Source organism: Hemitrygon akajei, chromosome 31, assembly GCF_048418815.1.
Source record: "Hemitrygon akajei chromosome 31, sHemAka1.3, whole genome shotgun sequence".
NCBI classification, from domain to species: domain Eukaryota; kingdom Metazoa; phylum Chordata; class Chondrichthyes; order Myliobatiformes; family Dasyatidae; genus Hemitrygon; species Hemitrygon akajei.
Window position 1 is genome coordinate 30,184,228 of NC_133154.1, and position 27,604 is coordinate 30,211,831.

The 27,604-nt window shown below is 42.0% G+C and overlaps 1 protein-coding gene across 1 annotated transcript; it reads left to right on the forward strand.

Annotated features, from left to right (window-relative positions):
- Positions 1-5,531: 5,531 nt before the first annotated feature.
- LOC140719036 (guanylate-binding protein 1-like) lies at positions 5,532-26,669 on the forward strand. The gene is made up of 11 exons (XM_073033389.1): positions 5,532-5,547; positions 10,096-10,173; positions 14,093-14,309; positions 14,826-14,953; positions 15,515-15,624; positions 16,549-16,736; positions 17,369-17,614; positions 19,206-19,486; positions 19,966-20,178; positions 21,374-21,476; positions 24,834-26,669. Exons 3-11 carry the CDS (start codon positions 14,138-14,140, stop codon positions 25,202-25,204), a joined length of 1,812 nt encoding a protein of 603 aa, XP_072889490.1. The 5' UTR covers positions 5,532-5,547; positions 10,096-10,173; positions 14,093-14,137; the 3' UTR covers positions 25,205-26,669.
- The last annotated feature ends 935 nt before the right edge of the window (positions 26,670-27,604 follow it).

The window sequence follows — 27,604 nt, forward strand, 5'->3', positions numbered from 1 at the left end:
AAGTCAAAATCTCATTTCGATAAACTTTAGGGACAACTACCTGGTAAACAATATTCCATTCCTCACTTGCAGGAATATTAGGTGATCTCCACTTCCTCATCAACACTCCTTTTTCCAAGTAATATCCTACAGGCACCTTCTCAATTTCACTAGCTAGTAGAGCTTGTTCCCTTAATTTTATAATCTCAGGGTCTCTATTCTGCTCTGCTATCATCTCCTTCCGAGACAGAGATAAATCTTCATAGTCACACTTACTCCAAGAATCTTGTTCAAACAATGAAGGTAAGAAAGTCTCTGACACATCCTCATAACTCGAATCCTGAGTTGAACAGTCATGAGTAACAACCTCATTCTGCGCATCAATCGTTTTAGCCATAGCTCTAGTCACAACACAGGAAGAATCTGTGTTAGAATTCATCTCTGGTTCCTCTGACTCCATTGTCAAATGCACTTCAGGAAAAACGTGTCCACCCGCCAAGTCATTACCTAACAATAAAGAAATATCCTTCACAGGTAAGCTATGCTGTAATCCTACTTTGACAAATCCTGTAACTAACCCTGACTTTAAATTTACTTTATGCAAATATACAGGCATAAAATCACTCCCAACACCTCTTATATAATTTACCTCACCAGTATCAGACTCTTTATTAAACTTCAATACACTGTCTAACATCAGTGATTGAGAAGCTCCAGTATCCCTAAGGATTTTTATTGGCACCAGAGTAGATCCTTCTTTCAAGGACACAAACCCTTCAGTTATGAAATGATCATATCCCTTTTTAACTTGGTCAGACTCTAACAAAACCTCATTTGTGTTTATCGAACCCTGTAATTTTACAGGTGCTTCAGTATGTTGCACACAAGCATCTGGAACTGCTTCCTTCTCTTTCTTTTTCAACCTGAAACAGTTAGCTATTACATGGGCAGGTTTCTTACAATAGTTACAAATAGGACCAAACTGTCTTTCCTTCACAGGTTTTCCTTCCTCCTTACCTTTCTCATTAACTTCTGATTTAATTTCTGATTTACCTTCAGTCTCCATATTATTTTTCCTCTTAAAAATTGTGCCCTGAGGAAATTTATTCTTATGGATTAAAACATACTCATCAGCTAATCTAGCACAGTCCTGCAATGTATCAGTATCCCTCTCATTTAAGTAGGTCCTTACTTCAACAGGAATGCTTCTTTTAAATTCCTCCATTAAAATCAGCTCTTTCAATGTATCATAGTCCTCATTTACATTTTTAGAAGACACCCATCTCTCAAAACACACAGCTTTATCATAGGCAAATTCCACATAAGTTTTTTCCACAGACTTCTTCAAACTTCTAAATCTTTCTCTATATGCTTCTGGGACCAATTTGTATGCTTTTAAAATATGCTTATTCACAATATCATAATCAAGTGCTTGCACAGCAATTAAAGCTGTATAAACTTGTTGTGCTTTACCTTTAATTACACTTTGTAACAACACTGACCATTTATCTTTCGGCCACTCTGAAATCTGAGCAATCGTTTCCAAATGTTGGAAATATCTTTCCACTTCTGTTTCACTAAATGGTGGGACCAATTTAATTTCTTGACTAGCAACAAACGGTTTTCTAGAACCAGAAGACTGTTCCCAGACCTTAATTCTGCCATTGCATATTCAAATCCCCTCTGTTTACTTTCAGCTTCTAACCTACAACGCTCCAACTTCATTTTTTTCGATTTGCAACTGCATCTCCAGATTACTTATTGGAAACGACTCTAAAATCGATTCATCAAAATCACCCGAATCCACATAGTGTGACGCGATTTTTCTCTGTATTAGAGCATTTGATGTTGACATCAAAATACCTTTAAGTTGCAATCTACTAGCTATCTCAGACACCTCGGTTTTTTCGCCTTCGCTAACAACTCCACGTCTGGCAAAGCCAGAAACTCATCAATATTCATTGTTGCTGAATACTGCTCACAAGCCAATCAAACAAAAAAAATCGAGTATTCCCCTTTTCCAAAACACCGATTCAAAATTTAACAAGCATTTAAACTCAAATGATTCATTCCGGACGAGCCCCCATATTTATGTTACGGATTCAGCAACATTAAATATATGAGTGAGGCAGGGTTTTGATAACAAATAAAACGTTTATTAAACACTGAAAAACAAACCCCCCAAAAGTAAACAAACCACTCACGTAACCGGAAATTAGCTGCTGTACGGCAGCTTAAACAGTTCTTAAAGCAAGGAAGCATAAACAGTTCTTAAAGCGATGTTGCAAAAACAGTTCTTCCAAGTAGTATTGCAAAAGTTCAAAATTCTTACAGTCCATTTAAGGGAGAGACTTTTTAAGACAATTTAAATTCTCTTTCACGTCGTCTCGCCACGTTTCCAAATCAAACATTTCCCACGAAGAATATACGAAGATGGAAAAATGAAATGGCTTAAAGGCACTGACCTTTCCTTTACAAAACTGCTCCCAATCCTTTCTGCTTTTCACAGGGATTAACACGGGGACAGTCAATGAATTCCTTCCGAATGAGGATCTTACAAGGTCGAACCTGTTTCACCGTTGAAATCGACTCTCCTTGATCTTTTAATTCCCAAACTCCGATCTTCACTCTCCACTGAATCTCAACTAGCAGTGTTATAAAAAAAACTGCTGGCAATGACCTTTTAAACTTTAGGCATTAAATAAAACTTCATCTTTCAACTAAACTGCGTCATAACATTAAATCACGCAGTGGCATGAAGTCAACATGCAAATCCAGCCACGAACTGCCCCTCCTCACAGGGAGGGGTCCTCCTTTTATACCCTGTAAAAAAAATCTGTCACATGACCTCTACTGGCGGGGAAATGACATCACTCACCATCACAAGACCATTACCTCAAGTCCAGTATAGCTTCAACACCTGTCACGTGACAAGTACGTAACAATCTACACCAATCAGATTCAGTTGGGTTAGAAGTGGAAGGTTCAACAGATCATTTGGGAGGTTTCTTGGAAGGTGTCCTACCTCTTTTGGAGACATATCTCTTTCACTGATTTGACCAGCCCACATAGATGCCAGTAGTCGAATTGACTCTCCGATTGTGGGATCACAGCCAGGGATGACTCAGAATGAGTGGTTTTTGTAGAGCGAATGAGATGGAGCTGGATTGATTGTACATGCTGACGAATCTTCAGCTTGAGCTTGGTGGTTGATCTGTCCCAGCACCAAAGATCATGGCAATGAGCTACTGATTGAAATGTGAAAGGGGACTTTAAATCTTCTCGTCAGTCTGTACTCCAATAAATTTCCCACTGCTCAGAAGTCATTCAGCTGTCTGGGGAATGATTTTGATCTCCCCTTGGCAGTGACCTGGGAAGCACCACTACAGCAGGAGCTGAACTGAGACTAAGGCTAACAACCGTCACAACCCTCCCTACTCCAGGTAGACCCGTGAGTTTTCCAGCAGCTTGAGACAAGTGGTCTGATAATGCCGAGCCTCTCCACATAAATGCAGCAAATCTCCCTCCTTCTTTCTCCTTCAGCTCGAGAGAGCCACATCCAGCCTATTTGCATTGGTTCCTCAGAGGCTGGAGTCTACAGTGGTTGAGGAGAAGTCCTGATCCAGGGTATAGGAATAAGAGAGAGGTCAGTCAAAGGGAGAGTCTGTCCAATGTAATCCCCTTTTACTATCGCTTCTTTCCATTAATTGATTATCGTGTCAAATCCCCAGGTTCATAAAATGGACTAAATCATCCACTGGGCCTCAGGCCACATGGGCATCCCTTAGCTCATCACTCAATCCCTTATGGAATAGATCAGTTAGTGCTTCCATATTCCAACTGCTCTCTGTGGCCAAGGAACAAAATTCTATAGAATAATCAGCTGCTGACCAATACGCCTGGTGCAAGTTGAGCTTTATCACAGACCCATGTCCTCCAATGGGGTGATAAACACCCTCCTCTAAATCTCTGGAGAGAGGTCTGCACTGTATAGTTGGGGGAACACTTCCCCTAGAGTGTGGGAACCTGGCAATGGTTCTTCCAGGAAGGAGCCAGATGATACAAGCAACCCTACTGAGTTCTGACAGGAACTGGAATAGCTGTAAATTGAAGGCCAAGAAGCATTGTACCGAGAATCCACAGCACTCTTTGGGGTTGCTGTCATACCACCTGGTAGGTGCAGCAATCCCTCACGTGTATTAAATCACAAACACAAGAAAGTCTGCAGATGCTGGAAATCCAAAGCAACACACACAAAATGCTGGCAGAACTCAGCAGCTCTGGCAGCATCTATGAAAAACTGTAAATATTCAATGTTCTTGGCCAAGGCCCTTCTTCAGGATGGAGAAGGAAAGGGAGAAGCATGTCTGAAGAAAGTGTTGGAGGGATGGAAGGAGCTGCTGGGAGATGAGAGGTGGTAAAGGCCTTAGGCTGGAGAAAAAAATCTTATAGGAGAGGAGAGTGGACAATAGGAGAAAGGAATGGACAAGGGGGCCCCGGGGGAAATAACCCAGTGAGAGGTGAAAGGTCAGTGTGGGAAATAGAAGTGGGGGGGAATTTGTTCACTAGATGGAGAAATCTTTGTTCATGCCATCAGGGTGGAGAGTACCCAGATGGTATATAAAGTGTTGCTCCTCTACCCTGAGGGCAGCCAGAAAAGGAGGCCATGGATCACCCTTACCTCCATAAGCAACTCTGGTGAGATCACCATTGTTCAAATTGGGAAATCTCTTGTGCAGGCAAATGGATGTTGGATTTTAAATCGGAAAGGGCAGGAAATGTGGGGTAGACCAGAGAGGGGTAAATAAAGTATTATGTACAGGAATTAACACAGAAGACATTATAACCTTTGATTATAATTATTATATTAGTGATTATATCTCTCACCAAAAACTTTGACAGCATTCTATAGATGTACACTGGAGATACACAAAATTGAGTTAATAACCTCATGCAGTGTTTCAGGGGTCATTAATAGAATGTCACATCACTGGGAGTGGGCTACAGACTGGGATTTAACATAGCAGTTCGAGGGGTTATATATGGAATAACAGAACCCCAGAAGGAAGTTCATGCTGGGATTCAATTTAAGAGTTCAGGGGTTTATATACAGACTAACCTACCCATGTGAGTGGGTGCAGACTTAAATGTTATCCAGGCTTTTGGGGTAGAACAGATCTCTGGGAGTGGATTACATGATGGGTTCTAAACACAAGTTTGGTGGGTGCTAGGTTAGATATCTGGTATGTTCAATAATAGGTACCCACAATGATTTACGGACTGGCATTTAAGTGTCTGATCACAATAGAAAGCAAAGGTGTGTTTTTGTAATCATCTAAGTATGTCATTCTGGATTAATTTCTCATATTTGTCATTTCTACCTGACTGAAACTACAAGCAATGTAGTTTTAAGGTGGCACACTATAAAGTGTCAACTCCCTCTCAGGGAGTTGTTTCCTGGACAGAGGTGTGTCATTACAGTCAGGTGACGTGTACATGCTAACAACATTGAAAATAAATCTGCTTCCTGGTGAAAGCTCAGTGCCCTCCACGGTGAAAGGAATTCTGGTGAGTACAGTAATTCAGAAGAGTTCATGTTATATACACAATCAGTTATTTAATTCTGTGAACGAATGAAATTGTACATGGGCAATGGTGCAGTGGTGCTCATAACAGCGAGTTCGAGGGACAGCAGGGATCAAGTGGGCTGGTAGTTTATATTATAGAACAACAGATAGGCAAGAGTGAATTACAGGCTGAGTCCTAACCCAGGGGTTTGAAGGGATTGGGGTTGTATTTGTAATATCCTGGTAGAAGACCATGATTTACTTTATTAATACAGTTATAATATTGAGTAAGTATTCCTGTAAATTACATTATACAATTGAGTATTTTTTTGTTGCTGTTTAAAATGAAAATTCAGTTGATTAAGTTAGGCTTGTTATATTAGCCAATAAAATTTGTCTTGTTAACATGATTGTTATCTACTTTGGTTCTTCTGCTATATGTTAAAGTTGCTATTGACTGATCCCTAACAGATAGTTAAGAAAATAAGACAGTCAATAAAATTATTTGATCTGAAACTTCCATCAACAACTTACATTTATTTCAATAAATTTAGTTCAAATATTAATATTGGAATAAATATAGTCAGCAGAAAGCTCCTGAATATAATACATCCCTTTATTTGTATACCACTTATAATATCAGGTCAAATACAGGAAAGAATACCTCCAAATGATTACCTTCCATAGTACTCTATGACACACTCCAATTGCAGTAGAAAATGAGTATGTAGTCTGAGGGACTTTGTCAATCACCCGATGACTGAACAGGCACTGTAATTGACCATTATGTCCTGAAGGATATAGCTGTCAGGCCTAAGCTGAAGCAAGTCTTTTTCAAGAGTTTGCACAGGAAAAGAGAGTGGGATAGCCACTTTAGAGAGAACATAGGATCAAAGAAGGAGAAAGTAGGAAAATGGAAATGGACAACAAACATTGTTGAAGATCATGTTGAAATGCTGACAGAATCCATTTGGAAGAACAGATACTGCTGTTGGAAAATATTTATGCAAATTTTGGTTTCACAGAGAATGTGCAGATAACTTTTAGTTAGCTGGTTACTGCACAACCTTGACAGTCCTTGGATGTTGTGTAATATTTTTCCTTGGACGGGTTCTTCAGTGCAAACCGGTTCAGTACTGTGTGCAAATGAAATTAAACAAACTGGATTGGTTCCACCAAAATCAAAAATATTATGCCAATACAATTTGAATTTAAGTTTATCCTGGTGTGAGTTAAATTATTGCTTCCTGGTGAATAGTTATCCATGGGTGTGTCAGTATTCATACAAGTAAGAGTCCTACTTTCCCTTAAAGGGAAATTCGAACATTTATGTTCCTGGATCATATTTACCCAAGATGTGTTTATTTATTGGAAATGGTTTTTCCATCATTATTCCAATGCATTGTTGAGTTATGTTGCTGTTTGCTTGTATGCACACCAATAGCTAACTCATTACAAGCCCACAGTGAGGGAGTTACATATTATATCTGTAATGAGAGGGCTATGGAGAGGGGTGAACCCAAGTGCAGAGTAAGGTCTAGAATTAACTCAGCCTCAGACTGGAAATAAACAAGACAACACCAACAAAATCCAAAAGCAGAAGTGCTAGAAACAGAACTCCTATCATTGAGTACTGAGTGCTCAGCATGAGGTCTGTAAGCAGAGACTTTCCATAAAGGGATGTGGGAGACAATAATTAGCAGTCTGAGTCTTAAAGGGATAGTGGCAGCCAACCATTCACTGGGGAATTTGTGGCCAAATCTTGGATGCTTGCCGCTGTTCAGTCAGGACCATGATAGAACCACCTCCTAGGCCAAATCCTGATAACCCAGTGTTATCATGATGGTGCAGGTGGAAGTCCTCAGCCAGCATAGGGTTCAGGATGACCCATGAACAAATAAATTTCTTCTTCTTTCTGGGCCATATCCCTCCCAATACACGAGTTACTCCCTTTTACCTCAAACTATGTGGGTGTCCAAAAAGTTGCCATAATATGTAGGTGGGTTGTCCCTCAACAATTCTGGGAGGTGGAGGAGGTTTGGGAGCTGGAACCAAGGGGTCGGCACCCAAAAGTTACAGGCAGGATTTGTGGAATGTTGAGTAATTCCGCATGTTTCTTGGGAGTTGGAGACAGTAGGTAACCAGATTGATGCGTTGCAGGATTTTGAATAGACCAATGGAATAAGGGACTGATAATTTTGGATTGAACCTTCATGGGGAGATCTTTCGTTGAGAGCCAGACCCGCTGACCAGAAAGAAGTATGGGTCCCTGGCTTCTCCAGTGGTTGACCTGATTGTGTTGTTGCCATGAATTGGCCAAGAACATCTCTCTCACCTTAACCCATTTATGTCAACATCTCTGGATCAGTTGATCCACTGGTGGAATCCCAACCTCCAGTTCTAGTTTTGAGAACAGTGGAGAATGGTGCCCAAATTGACATTGGAAAGGAGACTTCCTAATAGAAAAATGCTGAAGTGGGCTGTACGCAAGCTCTGCCCAGATTAGGTTGTCACTCCAGCTGGTAGAGTTTCCCAAGGCTAGACTTCTGAGTGTTCTCTTTAGACGTCTTTAATCAAGCCTAATTACCAGTAACGTTTCTTGACAAACTCTAGGATGTGAGTCACCTTGAATGCGCAGCCTGGTTTGAAGCATGTCCCCAGCTGAGCACCTCTGAATAAACAGGTTCAGGAACAAAGATACATCCGTGAGGATCATTACCAGGGTCTGCCCCGTGTTGCTCTTGGGCTCAAAGTGCTGTCAACTCTGTGTTGCAGCAGATGAGCGCCACCACTCAAGGGCTGGGAATTACAATTGAAGGGTCTCGTCCCTGATATATACTTGAACTGTCAAGAGAGGGTATCTGGTATTTGATTTTATGATCCTGAGTGATAATGTAATAAAGAAGTTGAACCTATTAAAGAATAGAGACCAATGTGCCTCCCTGGAATTGAGCCTCCTCGCATCCTGTAGGCTGGTTTTTGTGATCATTCCATATCACAAATAGATGTTTAGACCCCTCTGAGCAGTGTCTCCACTCCTCCGGTGCCTGTTTAACAGCCCAACAGATACCTATTCCAGATGTCATAGTTTGCCTCTGTGGGAGAAGGATGTCTCGAATAGAAGGGTTGTGGAGGTCAGAGGGACATGATGGCACCAACTCCCATATCCAATGCGTTGAGCTCCACCACAAAAGTTAATACTGGGTCTGGTGGAACGAGGATAGGATTGGATGTGAACCTTTGTTTTAACATTGCAAAAGCCACCACCTCTGAAATGAAATTGCAGATGAACTGCCTGTAAAAGCTGGCAAAATCTAGAAACCCCTGGAGCTCTTTCACGGAGTTGGGTTGTGGCCATTTCCGCATGGTCTGGGTCTTATCGGGGTCCATTTTTTATGTCGCCATGAGATATAACAAGCCCAAGAAATGAAAGTGTTGTTTCATGGAATTTGATCTTCATGCTTAACAAATAATTGATTCTTGAATAGTTGTTGTAGAGCCTGTCAGAGTTGCTAGGCCTGTTCCTGAGTAGCCTTGGAGAAAGTGAGTTTATCATCTAGATCAGGAGCTCTTAACTATTTTTTTAAAAAATGTCATGGACCTCTTTCGCAGTTGGGTGAAACCTATGGACCTATTCTCAGAATAATGCATTTAAATATATAAATAATATTTAGTTCAGAGGATACAAAAGAAACCAATTACATTGAAATATAAATTATCAATATTTTTTAAAAAAACAAGTTTGAGGTGTAGTCATATATGTATATATTTCTTTTTAAAGTTTTAAATAACTTGACTTTACATTTAAAATATAGGTCAGCTAAAATTAAGTTTTATTTTTTAAAGACATGTCAGTGTGAAGGCTGTTGCTGCTTAGCTTGAATGAAGACATTAATTTGTGGGATGGTCATATTGGACATCCAATCAATTTCAACTTTTTGTTTTAATGGTTTTAATTGAAAATCCTGGTTTAAAATTTTATGTTCTTACAAATGGAATTTACACTTCCATAGCTCACTTTACAAGGTGATGATAGGCTTCTCTCAAGGGATAACAGAATTCTCTGAGGCTTTTTAGGTAAAATGCAATTGCAATCAGGTTTTTGTCCCAAGGTCAAGGAGATCATCTTTGGCAAGATCAACATCTCCGATACATTCTATATCAGAAGGAAAAGGATTGTGGATCCATGGTTCAATTTTAATGCCATCAAGAAGGAAATAACTTTTAAGAGAGTTCTGAAGTGTTTCCTGGTCTTTGTAGATGTCTCTCTGCAAACAAATTGCCAGAGGAATTTCTATCTCAGCTCTATCTTGGTAAAGCACTTCCCCCAGTTTTTGAAAGTTTGCAGAAGTATTGGCCTTTACTCCCTTCTTCCATATTGACAGCTTAGCCATGAAAGTTTGTAATTTTTCAATAGCATCCATAACGGTGGCTTCACAACCTTGAACTGAAAATATTATTTGATTCATTTGGTTAAAAATATCTGCCATGGATACAGTCTTATCTTTTTTTCTCAGTGTCCCAAAAATGGGTTTTCTTTTTCTTTCAGAAAAAGTGAAACTTTTGTCCTTAGTTCAAATATACACTTCAAGACTGGTCCTCTTGAAAGCCAACAAACTTCTGTGTGGTAAGGAAGCATTTCATATTTTATGCCTATTTCTTGACAAAATCTTTTAAAATGTGATTATTTGGAGATCTGCTTCTAACAAAGTTGATGACTTTTATGGCTGTTGACACAACTTCTTTCAGGGCTGTTGGAAGGGTCCTTGTTACTGGTGAAAACTTATGTAAATAGTTCTGAGTGACGACAATGTGAGGAGCCTCCTTTCTCGCTAAAGTGGCAGATCCTGATGTATTACCAAGCATTGCAGGAGCTCCATCCGTGCAGAGAGCATGGATTTTACCTTTCCAGTCAAAGTTTTGTCTGGCAAAATAACTTTCTACCATTTCCACAATGTTGATGGCTTTTATATATTCTAAAAGGGACTGACAAAATAAGAATTCTTCTTTGACGGCATCAGCATAACAAACAAAAACAAGGAGCTAACTACATTGAGAGATGACTGTAGTTTCATTCTGAATGGGAATTGTGAGGTTGCCAATCAAAATGTTGAAAGAAATATCATCTATTCTAGAATGGTCCGATCATTTGATTGTTCTAGGCCTGTACTCACCTGACTTCAGAACAATTAGGGGGATCTCATTAAAATCTATGGAATGTTCAAATAGCATCAGTAGAGTGGATGTGGAGAGGATGTTTCCTATGATAGGGGTGTCTAACACCAGAGGACACAGCCTCAGAATCGAGGGAAGCCAATTTAGTCTTGAGATTACAAATTTCTTTAGCCAGAGCATGATGAGTCTGTGGAATTTGTTGCCAAGGCAGCTGTGGAGGCCAAGTCATTGGGTACATTTAAGGCAACAGTTAATAGATTCTTTATTATTCAGGGCATGAGGGGATACAGGTAGAAGGTAAGACATTAGGCCTGAGAAGGAACTCGATCAGCCATAATGGAATAGTGGAGCATACTTGATAGGCCAAATGGCTTAATTCTGCTGTTTTATCTTATGCTCTTAGAAGTGACCTGGTTCCATTTTTTCTGTCAGTTCCAGTCCACAAACAAACTCAGCCATTTCCAATGCACATGATTTTACTAAAGTCTCTCCAGTACTGTGTGGCTTGTTTTGTTTGGTAATCTGGTAAATTCAAAATAAATTTTAATATCAAAGAACATATTTGTCACCTGAGATTAATTTTCTTGTGGGCATACTCAACAACAAATATATGGAATAATAACTAAAATAGAATCAACAAAACACTACCCATCAAGGGCATTCAAGCATAGTGCAGAAGACAAAAAAAAATCTATACAAATACCAAAAGAAACAATAATGATAAATAAATAAGAAATAAATTTCGAGAAGATGAGATGACAAGTACTTCAAAGTGAGTCCATTGCTTGTGGGAATTTAGCTACTTGCCAGTCCTCCAGGACCTTACCTGTGACTAGAGAGGACATGAAAATACTGGTCAAGGCCCCGGCAATCTTGCCTCTTTCCTCCTTCAATAACCTGTAGTAAATGCCATCAGGCCCTAGGGACATATCAACCATAATACTGATTCAGAGACCCAACACTTCCTTCTGCTTGACCTCTAAATGCCCTAATGTATTTATACACTCAGCCCTGATCTCCTGGTCCTCCATATCCTTTTCCTTGGTAAATCCTGAAGCAAAGTACTCATTAAGTACCTCACTCACATTCTCCACATCAAAGCAAATGTTCCTCCCTTTACCTTGAGTGGTCTCACTCACTCCCTTGTTATCTTCTTGCTCTTGATGTATTTATAGAATGCCTTGGGATTTATCTTAATTCTACCTGCCAGGGACTTTTCATGACCACTCCTGGCTTTTCTAATTCCCTTCTTTAGTTCTTTTCTGGCTTCTTTATAATCTTCATGTGCTTCATTTGATCCTGACTTTGAAAGCTTTCCTTTTTCTTCATGACTAAATTCATCATCTCTTTAGACATCCAAGGTTCTCTTATCTTTCCATCCCCATCCTTCCTTCTAACAGGGACATATCTTTCCTCCTCTCTGTGCAATTGATCTTTAAACACCTTCCACATGTCTGATGTGGATTTACCAGAAAAAAAGGCATTTCCAATGAACTCTTCTTAGCTCCTGCTCTAATGCCCTTGTAATTTGCCCTGTTCCAATTTAAAATTCTCCCACAAGGACCATGCCTATTCTTATCTACAGTATATCTTTCCTGAATGTTAAGGAGTTCAGTTACTGTTCACCAATTGAAAGATTACTCACCTGGCCAGGCTCACTGCCCAACACCAGGTCCAGTCTGGACCCTGCTCTTGTTGGACTGTCCAAATATTGATTTAAGAATGTACCTGAATATACTTAACAAATTCTGTCCCATCTAAACCCTTTACATTAAGAAGGCCCCAGTTTACATTAAAGAATTTGAAATCCCCCATGAAAACACCCTATAATTTTTACAGATTTCCTTAATCTGATTACTTATCAGTTCCTCAATATTCCAGTGGCTATCAGGGGTTCTGTAGTACAATCCCATCTGTGTAATTGCACCCTTCCTGGATTCAGTGTCTGACCCCTCCATTATGAGTAGTAGCACAACTCCACCTCCTGTTTTACTTCCTCTCTATTTTTTCTAAAATTCAGTACATTAATCAGTATCCATTACTGCCCCTCTCTCGGCCAAGTTTCAGTAATGGCTGGAACATCATATTTGCATGTACCGATTCATGTTCAAAGTTCATCAACTTTACCTGTAATACTCCAAGCATTAAAATAGACATACTTCAAACTATTCAACCCATCATACCTGTTATTTCAATTTTATATTTGAATACTTTCCCTGATACCTACTTCTGGTCTGATCCTGCACTTACTGACATGCAGGGGTGCATGAAGCAGCACTAACACGGCCATCAATGTAGTGCAGGAGGAATTGCAGAGTAAAACTGAACAAGGTTTCAAACATAGACTAGTGGCCGAAGGTACTTGTGGATTCAGACAAAGTGGAAAGACCCAACAAACAAATTTTGTCAGTTCTGTCAATCAGAAGCAGTTGGTGGTGTAAGGGAATTGGTTGTCTTTTATCTTCACAAAAGAATCAGAGAGCTTTGAGGCCTTCCTGATGAGGGATAGACAATAGTCTCCAGCTTGAACATCCCTGACACTGGCAGCCACTCCGGTTCGTGATGGCTCATTTGTGCTGTAACAAGAGACCTATGGATGAGGTTAAGCCATGTGCAGAGTAAGGTCCAGAATTAATTCAGGCTCAAAATAAATAGAATGATACAAATGAAATCCAAAGCCAAAATCAACAAAAAAAGTACTAGAAATGGAACTCTGAGCATTGACTGCTCAGCACACGGCCCTTAAGTAGAGACTTCCCATGAAGGAATGCGGTAGGCAATATTTGGCAGTCTGAGGCTCTGATGGACAGTGGCAGCTAACCATACTCTGGGGAACTGGAGTGCTGGATCGTGGATGCCTGCTGCAGTTCAGTCAAGACCATGACAATATCACAACCGGTCCCTTGGAATGAGTAACAGAAAGGTTCGTTGTGGTGTTATGTTATACAACAATAGACTCCTGGGAGTGAGCTACAGGCTGAGATCTAATCCAGAGGTTTGGAGATTTCTATATTGAATGTAAACAGCTCACTGAGAGTGCTTTAGAGGCAGGGTTTTGGGGAGATTACAGTACATGTTGAAATGCAGGTACCTAGGAGTGAATTACAGGCCATAATCTATTCCAGGTGTTCAGAAGGAGTATATATAAAATAACAGCTCCTGGTATTGACGTAGAGGCTGGGTTACAATCCACGGTATCAGGGATTGGTATTTACTGCAGGTAACAGATCCCAGTGAGTAAATTAAAGTTTGGGATATATTCTCGGGGCTCAGGATTGAGATGCAGACATTTTGCTGATGTGCTCTGTGTTTTGTCTGTTCCATTTACTCTGATTCAAGCAGTGTGAGATTACCTTGCTCTGATTTTGTAGACATTTTGGGAAAGGACTGTCTGATCTGAGGAACCAGAATCCAAGATGGAGAAACCCTTGCAGCTGGTTTACAACAAGGATGGGAAGCTACAGCTTAACCTAGAGGCTCTGAAGGTCCTCCAGTCCATCGACGATCCAATGGTTGTTGTGGCTGTGGTTGGTGCTGCTCGTACAGGGAAGTCCTACCTCATGAACTGTCTTGCGGGAGACAAGAAGGGTAAGGGCAGTGGCTGTAAACTTCCACCTCTAACCTTTCACCTCTGTTTACTATCTGTCTTGCAGATATTATCCTGAGAACTGGGACACAAAGAGTACACTTGTATTGACAAGCTGTCAGAAGTGGGAGATGTACTGGTGACATCCATTCATGTCATGTTGGTGTTCCCATTACTGTTTTGGACAATGGGTCGAGAGAGATCTAGGAAATTTAAACTGCATGCTTGCTTCATACCTTGGATGCAGAGAGCACACTGGTCTGGTTAATGATGACCAGAGTCACCTGCTGCAAAACCAACTCTGTGCTGACCATCAATTGTTCTTTTTCATGAGTTGTACAACAATCTCAGTTTATTCTTCCCTTGTTCCCAACAATTTGTCCAAAACCCTATCCCTCACTCACAAACTAGGGATAGGGCACTCACAACCTGCACATCTTTGGGCTATGGAACACAACAGATCCAATTAAGTTTTGCAAACTTTACCTCTCTGCCTCTCTGTCTCTCTCCCTCTGCAGGATTCTCAGTGGATTCATCTGTTCAGTCTCACACCAAAGGAATCTGGATGTGGGGTCAATCCCTCCCTCAGAGACCCAATGAGGTCCTCCTGTTGTTGGACACCGAGGGTCTGGGAGATCCTGACAAGGTCAGTCCTTCCCTCACAACTATGCCCCTGCTCATAAGAGTGGTTTCATTACCAAAGGGGTAACCCACAGACCAGAGTTCAAATCCTACCACAGGCAGTTTAGATGGTTAAATGCCATTTACAATGTAGATTCTTAGTAAAACATAATTAAGTTGTTGATTTATTAACTAACATTGTCATGCTGAGCTTCAGGGAGGAATTCTGGCATCTTTTCTATTGGAACTATATGTGATCAAAGACCATTACCCTTCCAAATTACCTGTGCCACCACACCAATTCCCATCCCCATCCTCGCAAATGAAAAGGATGTTAAGGTACCATGACAATGTATTCTCCCCCAGCACTGTGGTGTTGAGCACTGGTGCAGACTCTGTCTGTAAGGCTTCCCTTGGCCATACACCTGCCACTGGTGGCATTGACAGGAAGGATGATGTGGAGGGAAGCCTCACTCACTAACCTCTGTAAACACTGAGCAATAAATGTCTAGAAATGGGATTGTTATCTATCAGACTGATCTCTGAGCGAGAGCTCTCACTAACTGGTTGTGTGTCCTTCTTGCAGGGAGACACCAACAATGATAATTCTATCTATTCACTGGCTATCCTTCTGAGCAGCATCCTCATTTACAATGGTCAAAGAAACATAGACCAGCAATCCCTGCAAGACCTACAGTATCCTTCACTGGTGTCTCTCAGTTCTTCTCTTTCAGGGTGATATCTCTACAGTGACCAGTGCCTCTCAGTACCCCTCTCTCGGGAATATCTTCTGTGACTGATATCTCTCAGTCCTACTCTCTTAGAAAGAGATTGTACACTGACAGGTTTTTCTCTGCCCCTGTCTCTCTTAGTGGGATAATTGTGCACAAACGTACAATTCTCTCTCCCTTTCTTTTGGCATGAATCTGTCAACTGGCCATTGTCTCTCAATCATAGAGTCATTGAGTTATACAGCTGCGAAAGTATCCCTTCAGCCATGCTTGTCCAGTCCAACAAAAATGTATTCTCAATCTGATTCCATTTTCCGGCACGTTCCAATATTGCTCTGAATTCTTGACATCTTCGTACCTAACCACATATTTCATAAAAGTGTCTAATGTACATGCCTCATCCACTTACTTTGCTGACTGGTTTAATATAATCACCATCCTCTATGTACATCTCAGGTTCTTATTAATCCTTTCACTCTATCCATAATACTAATTCCTGTAGTTTTCATTTCCTCAACCTTGCAAACAAAGACCACTGACCCTATCAATGATTTTGTTATTACAGCTGTGAGATCACACATCAATATTATATGCTCCAAAGAATAAAGGCCAATATGTCTAACCACTAAGTTCCATGACTCCTGGCAACATCCTTCTTAATGCCTTTTACTCATCAAGACCCTGTCTCTCAGGGAGATATCTCCACAATGGCTTTTGTCTCTTCGTCACACTCTCGCTGAGAGGGAGATCTGTACACTGACTGGTGTTTTGTCCCTCTTTCTGAGAGGGAAGTCTGTATACTAAATGGTCCCTCTCCCCTTCTTCCCCTGACATTCCTCACTATTTTCCTGCCAACCCTTCATTGCTTTATCCTTGATGTTTCTCCCAGTTTTGTGACTGAACTGTCTAAGCGGATCCAGATGAAGTCCCAGCGTGATGGCTGCAGCAGTTGGAACTTTGTCCGTTTCTTCCCTGAATTTGTCTGGGTGATCCGTGATTTGATACTGGATATGAACATCAATGGAAAAGATGTGACTCCGAATGAGTACCTGGAGCACATTCTGAAACTGAAGGACAGTGAGTATGTGGCAGTGCCAGTCTCTGAGGAGTCAGGGTGAACTTGGAAAGCGACCAGAAAATAGAGGGAGCAGGGTTGAATTCAGTATGTGAGGGGTGGTGAAGAAAGTGGCAACCTCTTACCTGATGATCTGTGCACACATTCTCCAGGGTGTCCCAACCCCTTCACATCTCTCATTTCCTACTTTGTCTGCATTCCCCTGCCCTGTTCATATTCACATTACCTCACAATTACCTGCAATAACCGGATGCCAGCATACACCATCCTCTGGTTTGATGGTGTAAATGCACTATACCCACCCAGCTGACACCTCCTTCCCATCAGAGTTTCATTTCATTGGCTGGGAGCCAGTCTCCCACACACACAGCCCTCTCAATCAATATGACCCTCAACTACCTTTTATCATTTCCCTCCATAACAAGACACCCATGACCCAACTACGATGCACTTCATGCTCCCCCCACAATCCTGTCCCTCACCATCACACCTCGCAAACTGCCTCCCCTCTGTTTCCCTCCTGTCCTTCCCTTATTCCTTCCCACAGCCCTGTGGGTAACAGTCACCATGTTGGGAATGGGAGAACAGACTCAGTAAGGATGATTCCTGCCTGATTCTTCATTCTTTTTTACAGGTGACAGCAGTGAGCAGGACAAGAAATACAATGAACTCCGCAGGTGTATCCGCGATAACTTTCCCTCACGTTGCTGCTTTGCATTTCCCATTCCCGCACACCGGAAGAAACTCAAGCAGCTCCAGGAACTGGAGGACAAGGATCTGGATGAGGATTTTGTTACGGAGCGGCAGAACCTCATCGATTACATTCACACCCACAAGAAAGTCAAGAGAGTTGTTGGGGGTCAGCTGGTCACGGGCAGGAGTGAGTAACTGGGCAAAACCTCACCACCTCTCTTCAGTATAACACACTAACCTGGCATGAGAAAATCTGCAGATGCTGGAAATCTAAAGCAACACACACAAAATGCTGGAGAAGCTCAGCACGCCAAGTAGCATCAATGGAAAAGCGTAAACAGTCAATGCTCCGTGCCAAGCTCCTTCATCAGGACTGGAAAAGGGAGGGGAGATATCAGAATAAGAAGATGGAGGAGGGGAAAGGAGGAAGAAGTACAAGGTGGGAGGTGATAGGTGAAACTGGGAGAGGGAGAGGTGGTAAAGTAAGGAGCTGGGAATTTGATTGGTGTAAGAGATAAAGGGCTGGAGGAGGGTGAATCTGATAGGAGAGGACTGAAGAACATGGAAGAAAGGGAAGGAGTTGGATCACCAGATGGAGGTGATGAGCAGGTTAGAAAGGACGGTGTGAGAGGGAAGCAAGAATGGGGAATGGTGAATGAAATGGGGAGGTGGGGGAATTACCAGAGTTCGAGAAATCAGTGTTGATGCAATCATGTAGAGCACCTTCTCTCTGTCTGCCACAAAAAGCAGGATTTCCTTGTGGCTACCTATTTCAATTCTACTTCCTATTCCATTCCAACAGGTCCACCCATGACCTCTTTTTTCCACAATGATGCCAGCTTATATTCTGTCTGGGTAGTCTCCAATCTGATGGCATGAACGTCGATTTTTCAAACTGTTTCTCCTTCCCTTCCCTTCCCTTCCACCATCTCCTTTCAGATTTCCCCCTCTCCAACCCATTGTCTCTTTCACAAATCACCTTCTCATCTCTTCACTTCACCCCTCCTCCTCTCCTGATGTCACCTATCACCTGTCACCTTGGACTTCTTTGTCCCTTCCCCACATTCCCAACCTGATCTCTGCCTTTCCTTTGCAGTCCTGGTGAAGGGTCTTGGCCTAAAACACTCACCTGGAATGGGAATATACTATCAGAGTAGATGGCAGTGTAGGCAACTGGCATTGAATGGGAAGAGATTTGGATGCCATTGGAAATGTGTACAAGGGAAGGGAATGGGAAGGGGCTGAGATCCCATTGCAAGTGTGGACAATGGAATTGAATGGGAGGGGGTTGGGATCCCATTGGGAGTGAGTGGAGTGTTGTGGGATACCAGCATGTGTGCAGAGGTTAGGAGTGAATAGAAAGAGATGGCGTTCACTACAAGTGCAAGGGGAGGTGTAGGCATATGAACTGTAGGATTCAATAGGAAACAGGTGGGGTCCCATTGGGAATATGGACTGTGGGATTCAATGGAAAGGGAGGGTTTTATTGGGAGCATTGACTATGTTTTTGAACAGGAAAGGAGTGGGGTCCCATTGGGATATCGACTGTGGGATTGAATGGGAATGGGAATTGTGGACCAATTGGGAGTATAGTCTGTGGGATTGATTGGGAAAGGGGTCAGGTCCCATTGGGAGTATGAATGATGGGAGGGAATTGGAGGAGGCTTGATCCCATTGGAAGTGAATGAGAATGGATTGGGTACATTCGTATATGGAGAGTGTGGATTGAGGTTGTGATCAGATCTCCAGGTGCTGACCTCCAGAAACATCCCACACAGGATTTGTTGAATTGGCCAAGGCGTACGTGGGCATGATGGCAGATGAGGTCCTACCGTGTGTTGAGAGCAGTGTCGCCAAATTAGAGGAGGTAGAAAACCAAGCAGCAGTAGATGAAGCCCTGAAATTCTATGATGATGGAATGAAAAAATTTTCAGAATCTGGCTGTCTTACTATGAGCAAACTCATAGAGAATCACAATGCGAGGAGCATAGAGGCATTCAGTATCTTCAACAAAAGATCTATGAACAACAACAGTGGCAAATACATCCAACAGCTGGAGGTGAGCTTCTTATGTTCCAGGATTACCAACTGTCTCATCTCCGAACACCAGTCCCTAGACTCAACATGTAATAGCATGGACTGAGAGACAGAGTGCATATGTATCATCTTGATAGTGAGGGACTTAGAGACACCAGATAGTGCACGTCACTCCCTGAATGAGAGAGGCAGAGAGACACCAGTTTGTATGCAGATCACTCCCAGATCTCCCCCCTGAGAGAGACTGACTCAGAGATATAGTTGAATGTAAAGATTTATAACGGAGAGGGATGGACTGAAAGACAGTGGTCAGTGTATGATTCTCTCCCTGAGAGAAAGTAACTCAGAAACTGTTAGTGTACAGATCTCTCCCTGAAAGACAGCGACTCACAGATATAGATGGTATGCAGATATACCACTGAGAGAGAGGGACCGAGAGATATCGGTCAATGTACAATACTACGTTTCCCAGTTCACTATGCATCTTTCCTTCACTCCCAGGAGACAATGAGCTCTACTTACAAGTCTCTCATAGCCAAGGTCAAGGAAAAGTCACAAGAGGAATGTGAGACACATCTAAAAGAAGTAATGTCATCAATAAAAGAAAACCTGACATCTGGACATTACCTGAGACCTGGTGGTTTCCAGGAGCTGAAGAAGGATCTTGATAAGGCCATCAAGGAGTATGAAGAAAGGAGTAAGAACGAGATGGAGGTGTGTTCAATATTTTACAGCAAGGCATTTACTTTCCAATTCTCATAGCTTTTCCTTCCTCTGCCTTACATGGATTCAGAAAACTCCCCCCTCTGCCTCCTTCCATTCACTCAACAATAGTGTATTTGATTTCCACTCTCCATAACATCTGGAATGTGATTAACTGGGTAGATTGAGTCTATGATTGGAGAACGAGAGTTGTGGATTGTGGGAGGCTTTTCAGTGGATGGGGTATGTGCCTGTGGGTCTGTGGGAGGGGATTCCATGTGTAGGGAGAGCTTGTGATGGGGAGATGTTTGTGGGATGTGAAAGTGGATTCAGTGGTTGGAGAGTCAGTAATGGGGCAGAGTATCCATGGGCTGTGGGAATTAGCTTTTAAAGTTAGTTTCTAAGAACCTTTCAATCTCTCCCTTAAAAATCCCTACTCTCTGTTTCCGCTCTGCGTCAATTGAGACAGTTCCAAAAACCAATCATGCATTGGGAGAAAAAATGCTTGTTTAACATCTCCATTGATCAAGCTACCTGTTTATCTAACTCAGCTTTGCAACTCACGACTTTCCCCCATACACTATCTGGCATGACTCCTGTTTCTGGGTTTTCCCAAATAAGTGTCTAGTCCCAGCCTGTCCTACCTTCTCTAATAAAGTAATCTGTCCTTCCAGGTATCAGTACAGGAACCCATCTCTGAACTGCTTCAAGTGTGTTATTGTTAAAAGAGACCTATACAGACCATATTCCAGATTGTAATCTCATCAAAACCTGATATAACTGAAGTTTTCCCTTCTACTTTTGTTACACACTCTTACTTGCACACAAGAATTTTGCGAATCTTGCACTAGGACACCCAGAACCCTCTACATCTTAGAACTTCATAAACTCTCCCATTTGGATAATATGGTTTTATTTACCTTTTTGACATAATGGGTATTTTGCATTATCCCACATTGTGCTCGATTTGCCTGATCCTTATCCATTCACACAATTCTCTACTCTTTGTGTCATTTTTACAATTTATCCTTGTGTCATTTAGAAAAGACATTCTACCAATCCTGTAGATTGGTAAAATGAGTTCCTTAATTGTGTATCAATCCCCAGCACTAGATGTTTGATGGTGAGAACCTGTCTCTGGTCTTCTGTGGACTGGTGTAATGGGAGAGAGTTGGATGTGAATGATTGTATCTTCTATTCTCTGTAGGAGCTGGCTGTCCTCACCCACTTCCTGGAAGAGGAAAAATCTCGTCTGGACCATGTACAGAAAATGGACAGCCAGCTGACGGAGGAACAAAAGCATGTCTCTGGTGAGAAAATAAACAAAATGCTCAAAATATTCAGGTCAGGGTGTAGATTTAAAATAACTCTCCAAGTCTGAAAACTAAAAATGCAAGAAACTCTTGCTGATGTTCTTCGACATGTTCCCATTAAGAAGTAGCTGGTGTTGGGTCTCCCAAAAAACAGAAACAGAGGGCCAGAGTGAGGTGCCCAAGAGGAGGAGGTGGATTTGAGGCAGGAGTAGTGGTCACCAATTGGTAATCCTTATCGAAGAGACATAGGTGCAGAGACAACAGAAAGGCTTGGCATATGATGTAACTGGAACTCTAACATAAATATCAACTCTTTAATCCACCGTTCATTTATTTTTGAAATGTATCAACTATGTGTCTTTGCCCTGTACTGTACTGTTGCCATACAAAAACAAATTCACATCGTATGTTGGTGATAATAAACCTGATTCTGATTTCTGAACTCATTGAGGTGTCAGCACATGGAGGATAAGGGAAGGTCCTGTCTGAGGACAAACTCTCCGCTTCAGAGAGAGGAAGATGAGACAGGGTATTGAAAGCATGGCAGAAGGTGGAGTTGGTGTCAGGGGTGGGTAGAGGGTCGGAGAGATGTGCAATAAAAAGAGAAGGTCTCAGTGGGGTGAAGGAGCTGGAGATACTGGGAGGCATGGGAGAGCAGGAGTGAGAGGGGAAAGATGGTAGAAGACAAGGAGACAGTAGGATGCAGTGGTGGCATGAAATAATAACATTGCAGTGGCAGAGGCAATAAACAAAAATATCCAGTGCATGATTGAAAAGATCAGCAGGTGTGATGGGAACTTTCACATTGTGTGGACAAATCGAATTGGTCCAGGCAATCTTGAGGAGGAATTCATAGCTTTCTAAAACAATGTGTTATTGAATCTACAAGGGAATGTATCTTTTTGTCATCCTGGATAATGAAAGAGGGTAATGATCTCCTAGCTGGAGATCATATTGCAAAGGGTGATCAGAGTATTATTGAATTTCACATACAAATGTAGGATGCAATAATTTGATCTGAACCCCAGTGTATTATGCTGAAACAAGGGAAAATACAATAGGATGAGGAAGGAGTTGGATAGTGTAGATTAGAGCACAGGCTATATGGTGGGATGATGGCTGCAGGAGTGGGAACCCAGCATTTACCCCGATTGTGGCCGTGGGTGATGGGAATGGAAAACAACGGTGGGACACTGACCCCTCTCGTGGGAAGAGCTATGGTGCTCCAGTGGTTGGGGGACCGCCGGTATTGTGGCTGGGACAGTGAACTGGGTAACAAAGAGGGTGTGGACCATAAAGGTTCTGTTTTACGTTCAGACTCCAGGGTAGACCAAGAGCTGCCCATTTCTTAATGAGGAATATTTTCCTTGGACTTCTTTACCAACACTCAGAGACTGTGCAAAAGGTTGTGATGAGGTGTCTTGCTCATCTCTACTTCAAGACATGGCACTGGATGGACTTTCAAAATCAGGAACAATGACGCCATCCATCAGTCTGATGCTTGACGTGGCGAGGGTCCCTTCCTTGTGTCTACCAAAAGGCTCAGATTCCCCTGAGATGTCTGAGGATTTCTCCACCAATGATATTGAGGTTAGGAAATGGAACAAGCTGGTGGGTCTGGCAGACTTGCTGCAGAGAGAGGAATGCACATGTCAGCTACAAGTGGCTTCTGCTCGTAAGGGTCAGGACTGTCAGGTCTGTCGTAAGTCCTGTAAGATTATTCCTTTTATCCTAATCCCTGGAAAAAGACACCACTGGCTACTGACTTCGAGCTTGGAAATGAGACAGTTCATGGGCTGTGCTGTACCATTCTCCAAAACCTGCTGCTGTGCTCAGGCCACCACCTGTTGTGGGCAGAGCTCATTCTATCACACATGTTGGTATGGTCCGCATACTGGCACTTTAAGAACCAGCTCTTTAATAGACTGGAGCACAGCACCTTTCCAAAATTTGTTCTGACTGTTATGAGAGACGTAAAGGGGAAGCAGGGGAGTTTCCCATCCCTTAGGGTCATGGGCAAAGATCACGTTTATCTCTTTTGTTGGACTATTTCTGGGGGCTGACAAAGGAGCGGAGGAGATTGAGGAGGACAGAGATGAGAGTTTAAATATGTTGTTTTTGATTGCATGCATATTTGTGAAGACTAATCTGAGAAATACCTAAAAATGACTTTTTGGAAACAAAAACCAGTTGAACAGTGATGTCCTTCTTTAAAGAATGGGATTTTCCTCCCTCCATTATTGATGATGACATCACCCACGTCTTCTTTTTCCGGAATATGCGTACTTAACGGTGCTAGTGTTCCTTTGTCTTTACCCACCACCCTGAGAGACTCTGCATACAAAACATCACCCTCTCGAACATCTGCCATCTCCAAAGGGATTCTACACTAAATGTATCTTTAGTAACCCTCCCTCTGCTTTCCGCAGGATTGCTCCTTCCCTGATTCCCTTATCTATTTGTTCCCCCCCCCCAAATATCTCTCTCCCGGCACTTAACCCTGCAAGCAGGCTAAATGCTACACCTCCCCATACACTGCCTCCATCATCTCCATTCAGAGTCCTAAACAGTACTTCCAGGTGAAACAACACTGCACCTGCAAATCTGCTGGAGTTTATTGTGTCTGGTGCTCCCCATGTGGCCTCTACTTTGGTGAGACCATTTGTAAATCGGGCAACTGCTTTGTCAAGCACCTCTGCACCATCCTCCACAAGCGGGAATTCCCAGTGGCTAAACATTTTAATTACAAATCCCATTCCCGCTCCAACATATCGGTTGCTGGCCTCCTCTTGTGCCAAGAAGATGCTATGCTCAGGGTAGTAGAACACCACCTTATATTCCATTTGTAAAGCCTTCAACCTGATGGCATGAATATTGATTTTTCCTTCTGGTAAACCAATTTCCCACCACTCCTTCCTCTATTCCCCACTCTGACCTTTTGCTACTTCTTACCGGCCTATTACTACCCCAAGTTCCCTCCTCTTCCCCTTTCTCAGATAGTCCACTCTCCCCTTCTATCAGATTGCTTCCTCTCCAGCCCTTAACCTCTCCTACCCACCTGGATTCACCTGTCACCTTCCAGCAAGTATCTTTCCCCTCACCTTACCTTTTTATTCTGGCATCTTCCTCCTTCCCTCTCAGTCTTGAAACCGGGACATGGCTGAAACATTGACCGTCTATCATTTCCATAAATGCTGCCTGATCTGCTGAGTTCCTCCAGCATTTTATGTATGTTTTTAGATTGAACACTGAGTGAAGCTCCCTCTCAATGTCCTGTCACAGACACATAGGGAAGTGATCCCTTCAAAACTCTCTGCACAAACTAACCCATTCATCCTTTTTCCTTTTTGTCAGCTTTGGAACAGGAGTTCTCAAGTATGAAACAGGAGATGAAGATGATGGAGCAGAAGAGGAAGGTGGCTGAGGAATACAGGAATAAGGAGATCATGGATCAGATCAAGAAGAGGTTTGAGGAGGGTAAAACGTGCAGTGTGGATGAGCTGAAGGAAGCCATGGAGCATATGAGGAGTGAGATGGAGAAATACGAAGATGAGGGCAGGATGGAGGATGCAGAAAGGGCTCAGCAGAGGTACGAGTACCTGAAGAAGAAATTTGAAGAGGCAACAAAATGGAGTTTTATGAAATTCATAACGGAGAATGCTGAGACTATTGCTGCACTGGCATCTATAGCGGCACAAATTATTTTATCCATAGCAAGAAAGTAGTCAAAAAAGATGTCTACAATTAAAGTGGATTCAGGAATTTTCTCCCAGTTTATTCATAGATTCTAGCTGGTGAATCTCAGAACCACAGGGATGTGAATGAGATCATCATTTCCCCATGAACTAGTGTAATATGTCCCACTCATTAAATCCCCTCACACAACCCACACTCTCCCCAATCACAGACTTTCTCCATTCAGCAAATCCCCTCCCATAACCCACCATAACCTCCCATAACTCTCAAACAATTCTGTTTATTTTTTAGTCTCACAACCTCTACTTGTATTCATAATTGCCTGCTCCAGGTGAACATGTCCAGATTTCAATGCAGTGATTTCTTCTCCGAGACAGGGTTGTGGACGTTTCTTCAGCAGTTGTTGGACTCCAGAGTTACCACCACCAAATATCTCCTCGAGCACATTTTATGCATTCCCACATAAAGGTTCCAGACTCCACCTAGTAATTGGTAGCTAATTATAAAGCTACATGTCCAGTTCTTATCCACATTTTTTCAATCCTCTCATATACGTGTCTACACTGTACCAGAATTATCTGAACTATCAGTTCTTTAATTATAAGAGAGTCTGTTTATCCTTGGACATTTCATCAACCTCTTCCCGACACAGAATGTCAGCTTCCACATCCTACTTATCTGCTGGTTCAGTGTTCTGGGTCAGTGGTCAGTTCTATTCAATACTGACCCTGTGTTGATAATGTGGCCTTCCTCCACTCTGCTCTGTGTTCTGTGGATCTCTCTCTCACCAGCAGAGTTTCCTCCCAGAGGCTAATGGGGAACGTCATCTCCCTCTGGCTGCTACATTCCCATCATCAATCTATGATCAGTCTGATTACTGGATCACACTAATTATCCAGGCAATAAATCTGACCACCAGCAATGAACAATTGGAAACTGAAATGTGAGAACAGATGTACATTCAGCAGAGATATGCGAGACTGCAGGTGCTGGAATCTGGAACAACAAGCAGGAAGATGGAGGAATCTTCAGTGGGTTGATCAGCATTTGTTGGTGGGGGTGGGGAAGAAGGAATTGTTGATCAAGATCTTGTGGGTCAAGATCATGTATTAGAACTGATAGAATCTTGACCCAAAATGTCGACAATTCCTTTCTGACCACAGATGCTGCTTGATCCACTGAGTTCCTCCAGCAGGTCATTGCTTTATATAAGTTGAGTGAATAGTTTTAGCAAATAGATTTGTTAAGTAACATAGATGCTACATTTATCCACAATATAACTTTATTAACAAGCCAGTAATCTTTCCAATTAGCTAAATCAATGTAACTGCAATAATAGGAATCAAGATATATATGTGTCAGTGAACTTAGATATTGTATCGTCATCCCACCACATGGATGTCTGGATTGAAATACTAACAGTTTGAGTATTTTGGTAAATCTGTGAAACTTTCATAAATGTCTTGTATGAAGCAGAAAGTTGTTCTCTATTGCATTTAGAACATTCTGGAGAGGAGAAGACTATGATGGATATATCTTTGTAGGTAAGAATAGAGATTATTGATTCAAAGTTTCAGTTATTATCAAAGTATGTATGCAGTATGCAACTGTAGCATTCTTTTTCTCCAGATAGCCATGAAACAATGAAATATATGGAAGTTAGTTCAGAGAGAAACAGCAAACACAAGCCCCCCTTGCACAGAAAAAAACGACAGCACAAATCATCAACTCCCCAAACCCCTGTCCCCCTGCATAGAATGCAACACAACAGCAGCCCCCAAATCCCTCTCCCTTGCATAAAGCAAACAAAAACACAATGAGAACATCAACCCAAGCCTCCTTCCCCCACAAAAAAGCAACAAAAACATCAACCCCCAAAACCCCCTCACCCCGACCCAAAAACACAAAATATAAAAACCATAAGGCTGAAGATTTTATAAGCCTTAGTGCATATTCATAATTGCAGAAACCTCAGTAACATCCTCCAACATCATCAAAAGAGAGCCACAAAGGGCTTTAATTGGCAAACTGTGGAAGCTTTAATCAGTGAAATGGAGTTGAACAATGGATCCCAGTTTCTTGTGCTTGCTGCTTTCCGGAATCTTCTCAGAGACAGCCAAGCGTTGGATCATTCCATCGATCTCCAAACTGTAAATCACAGATTCTAACAGTTCCAGAACACATTCAGAATGAAAAACAGATGTAAAAGAAGTGAAATAAATAGGTCCATGGTCTATCCAGAAGATGTTGACCAAGGGAATGTTGTACGTAGGTGTCATCTTGACTGGAATCATCATCGCAATAGGAATCATTGACATTTATGAAGATTATCTCACATTAATGAATATCAAATAAATTATTGTGGCCAAAATAGGTTGGGAGTTGAAGTGTAAAACAAAATAGCAGCTTGTTAACTTTCAAAATTGAGG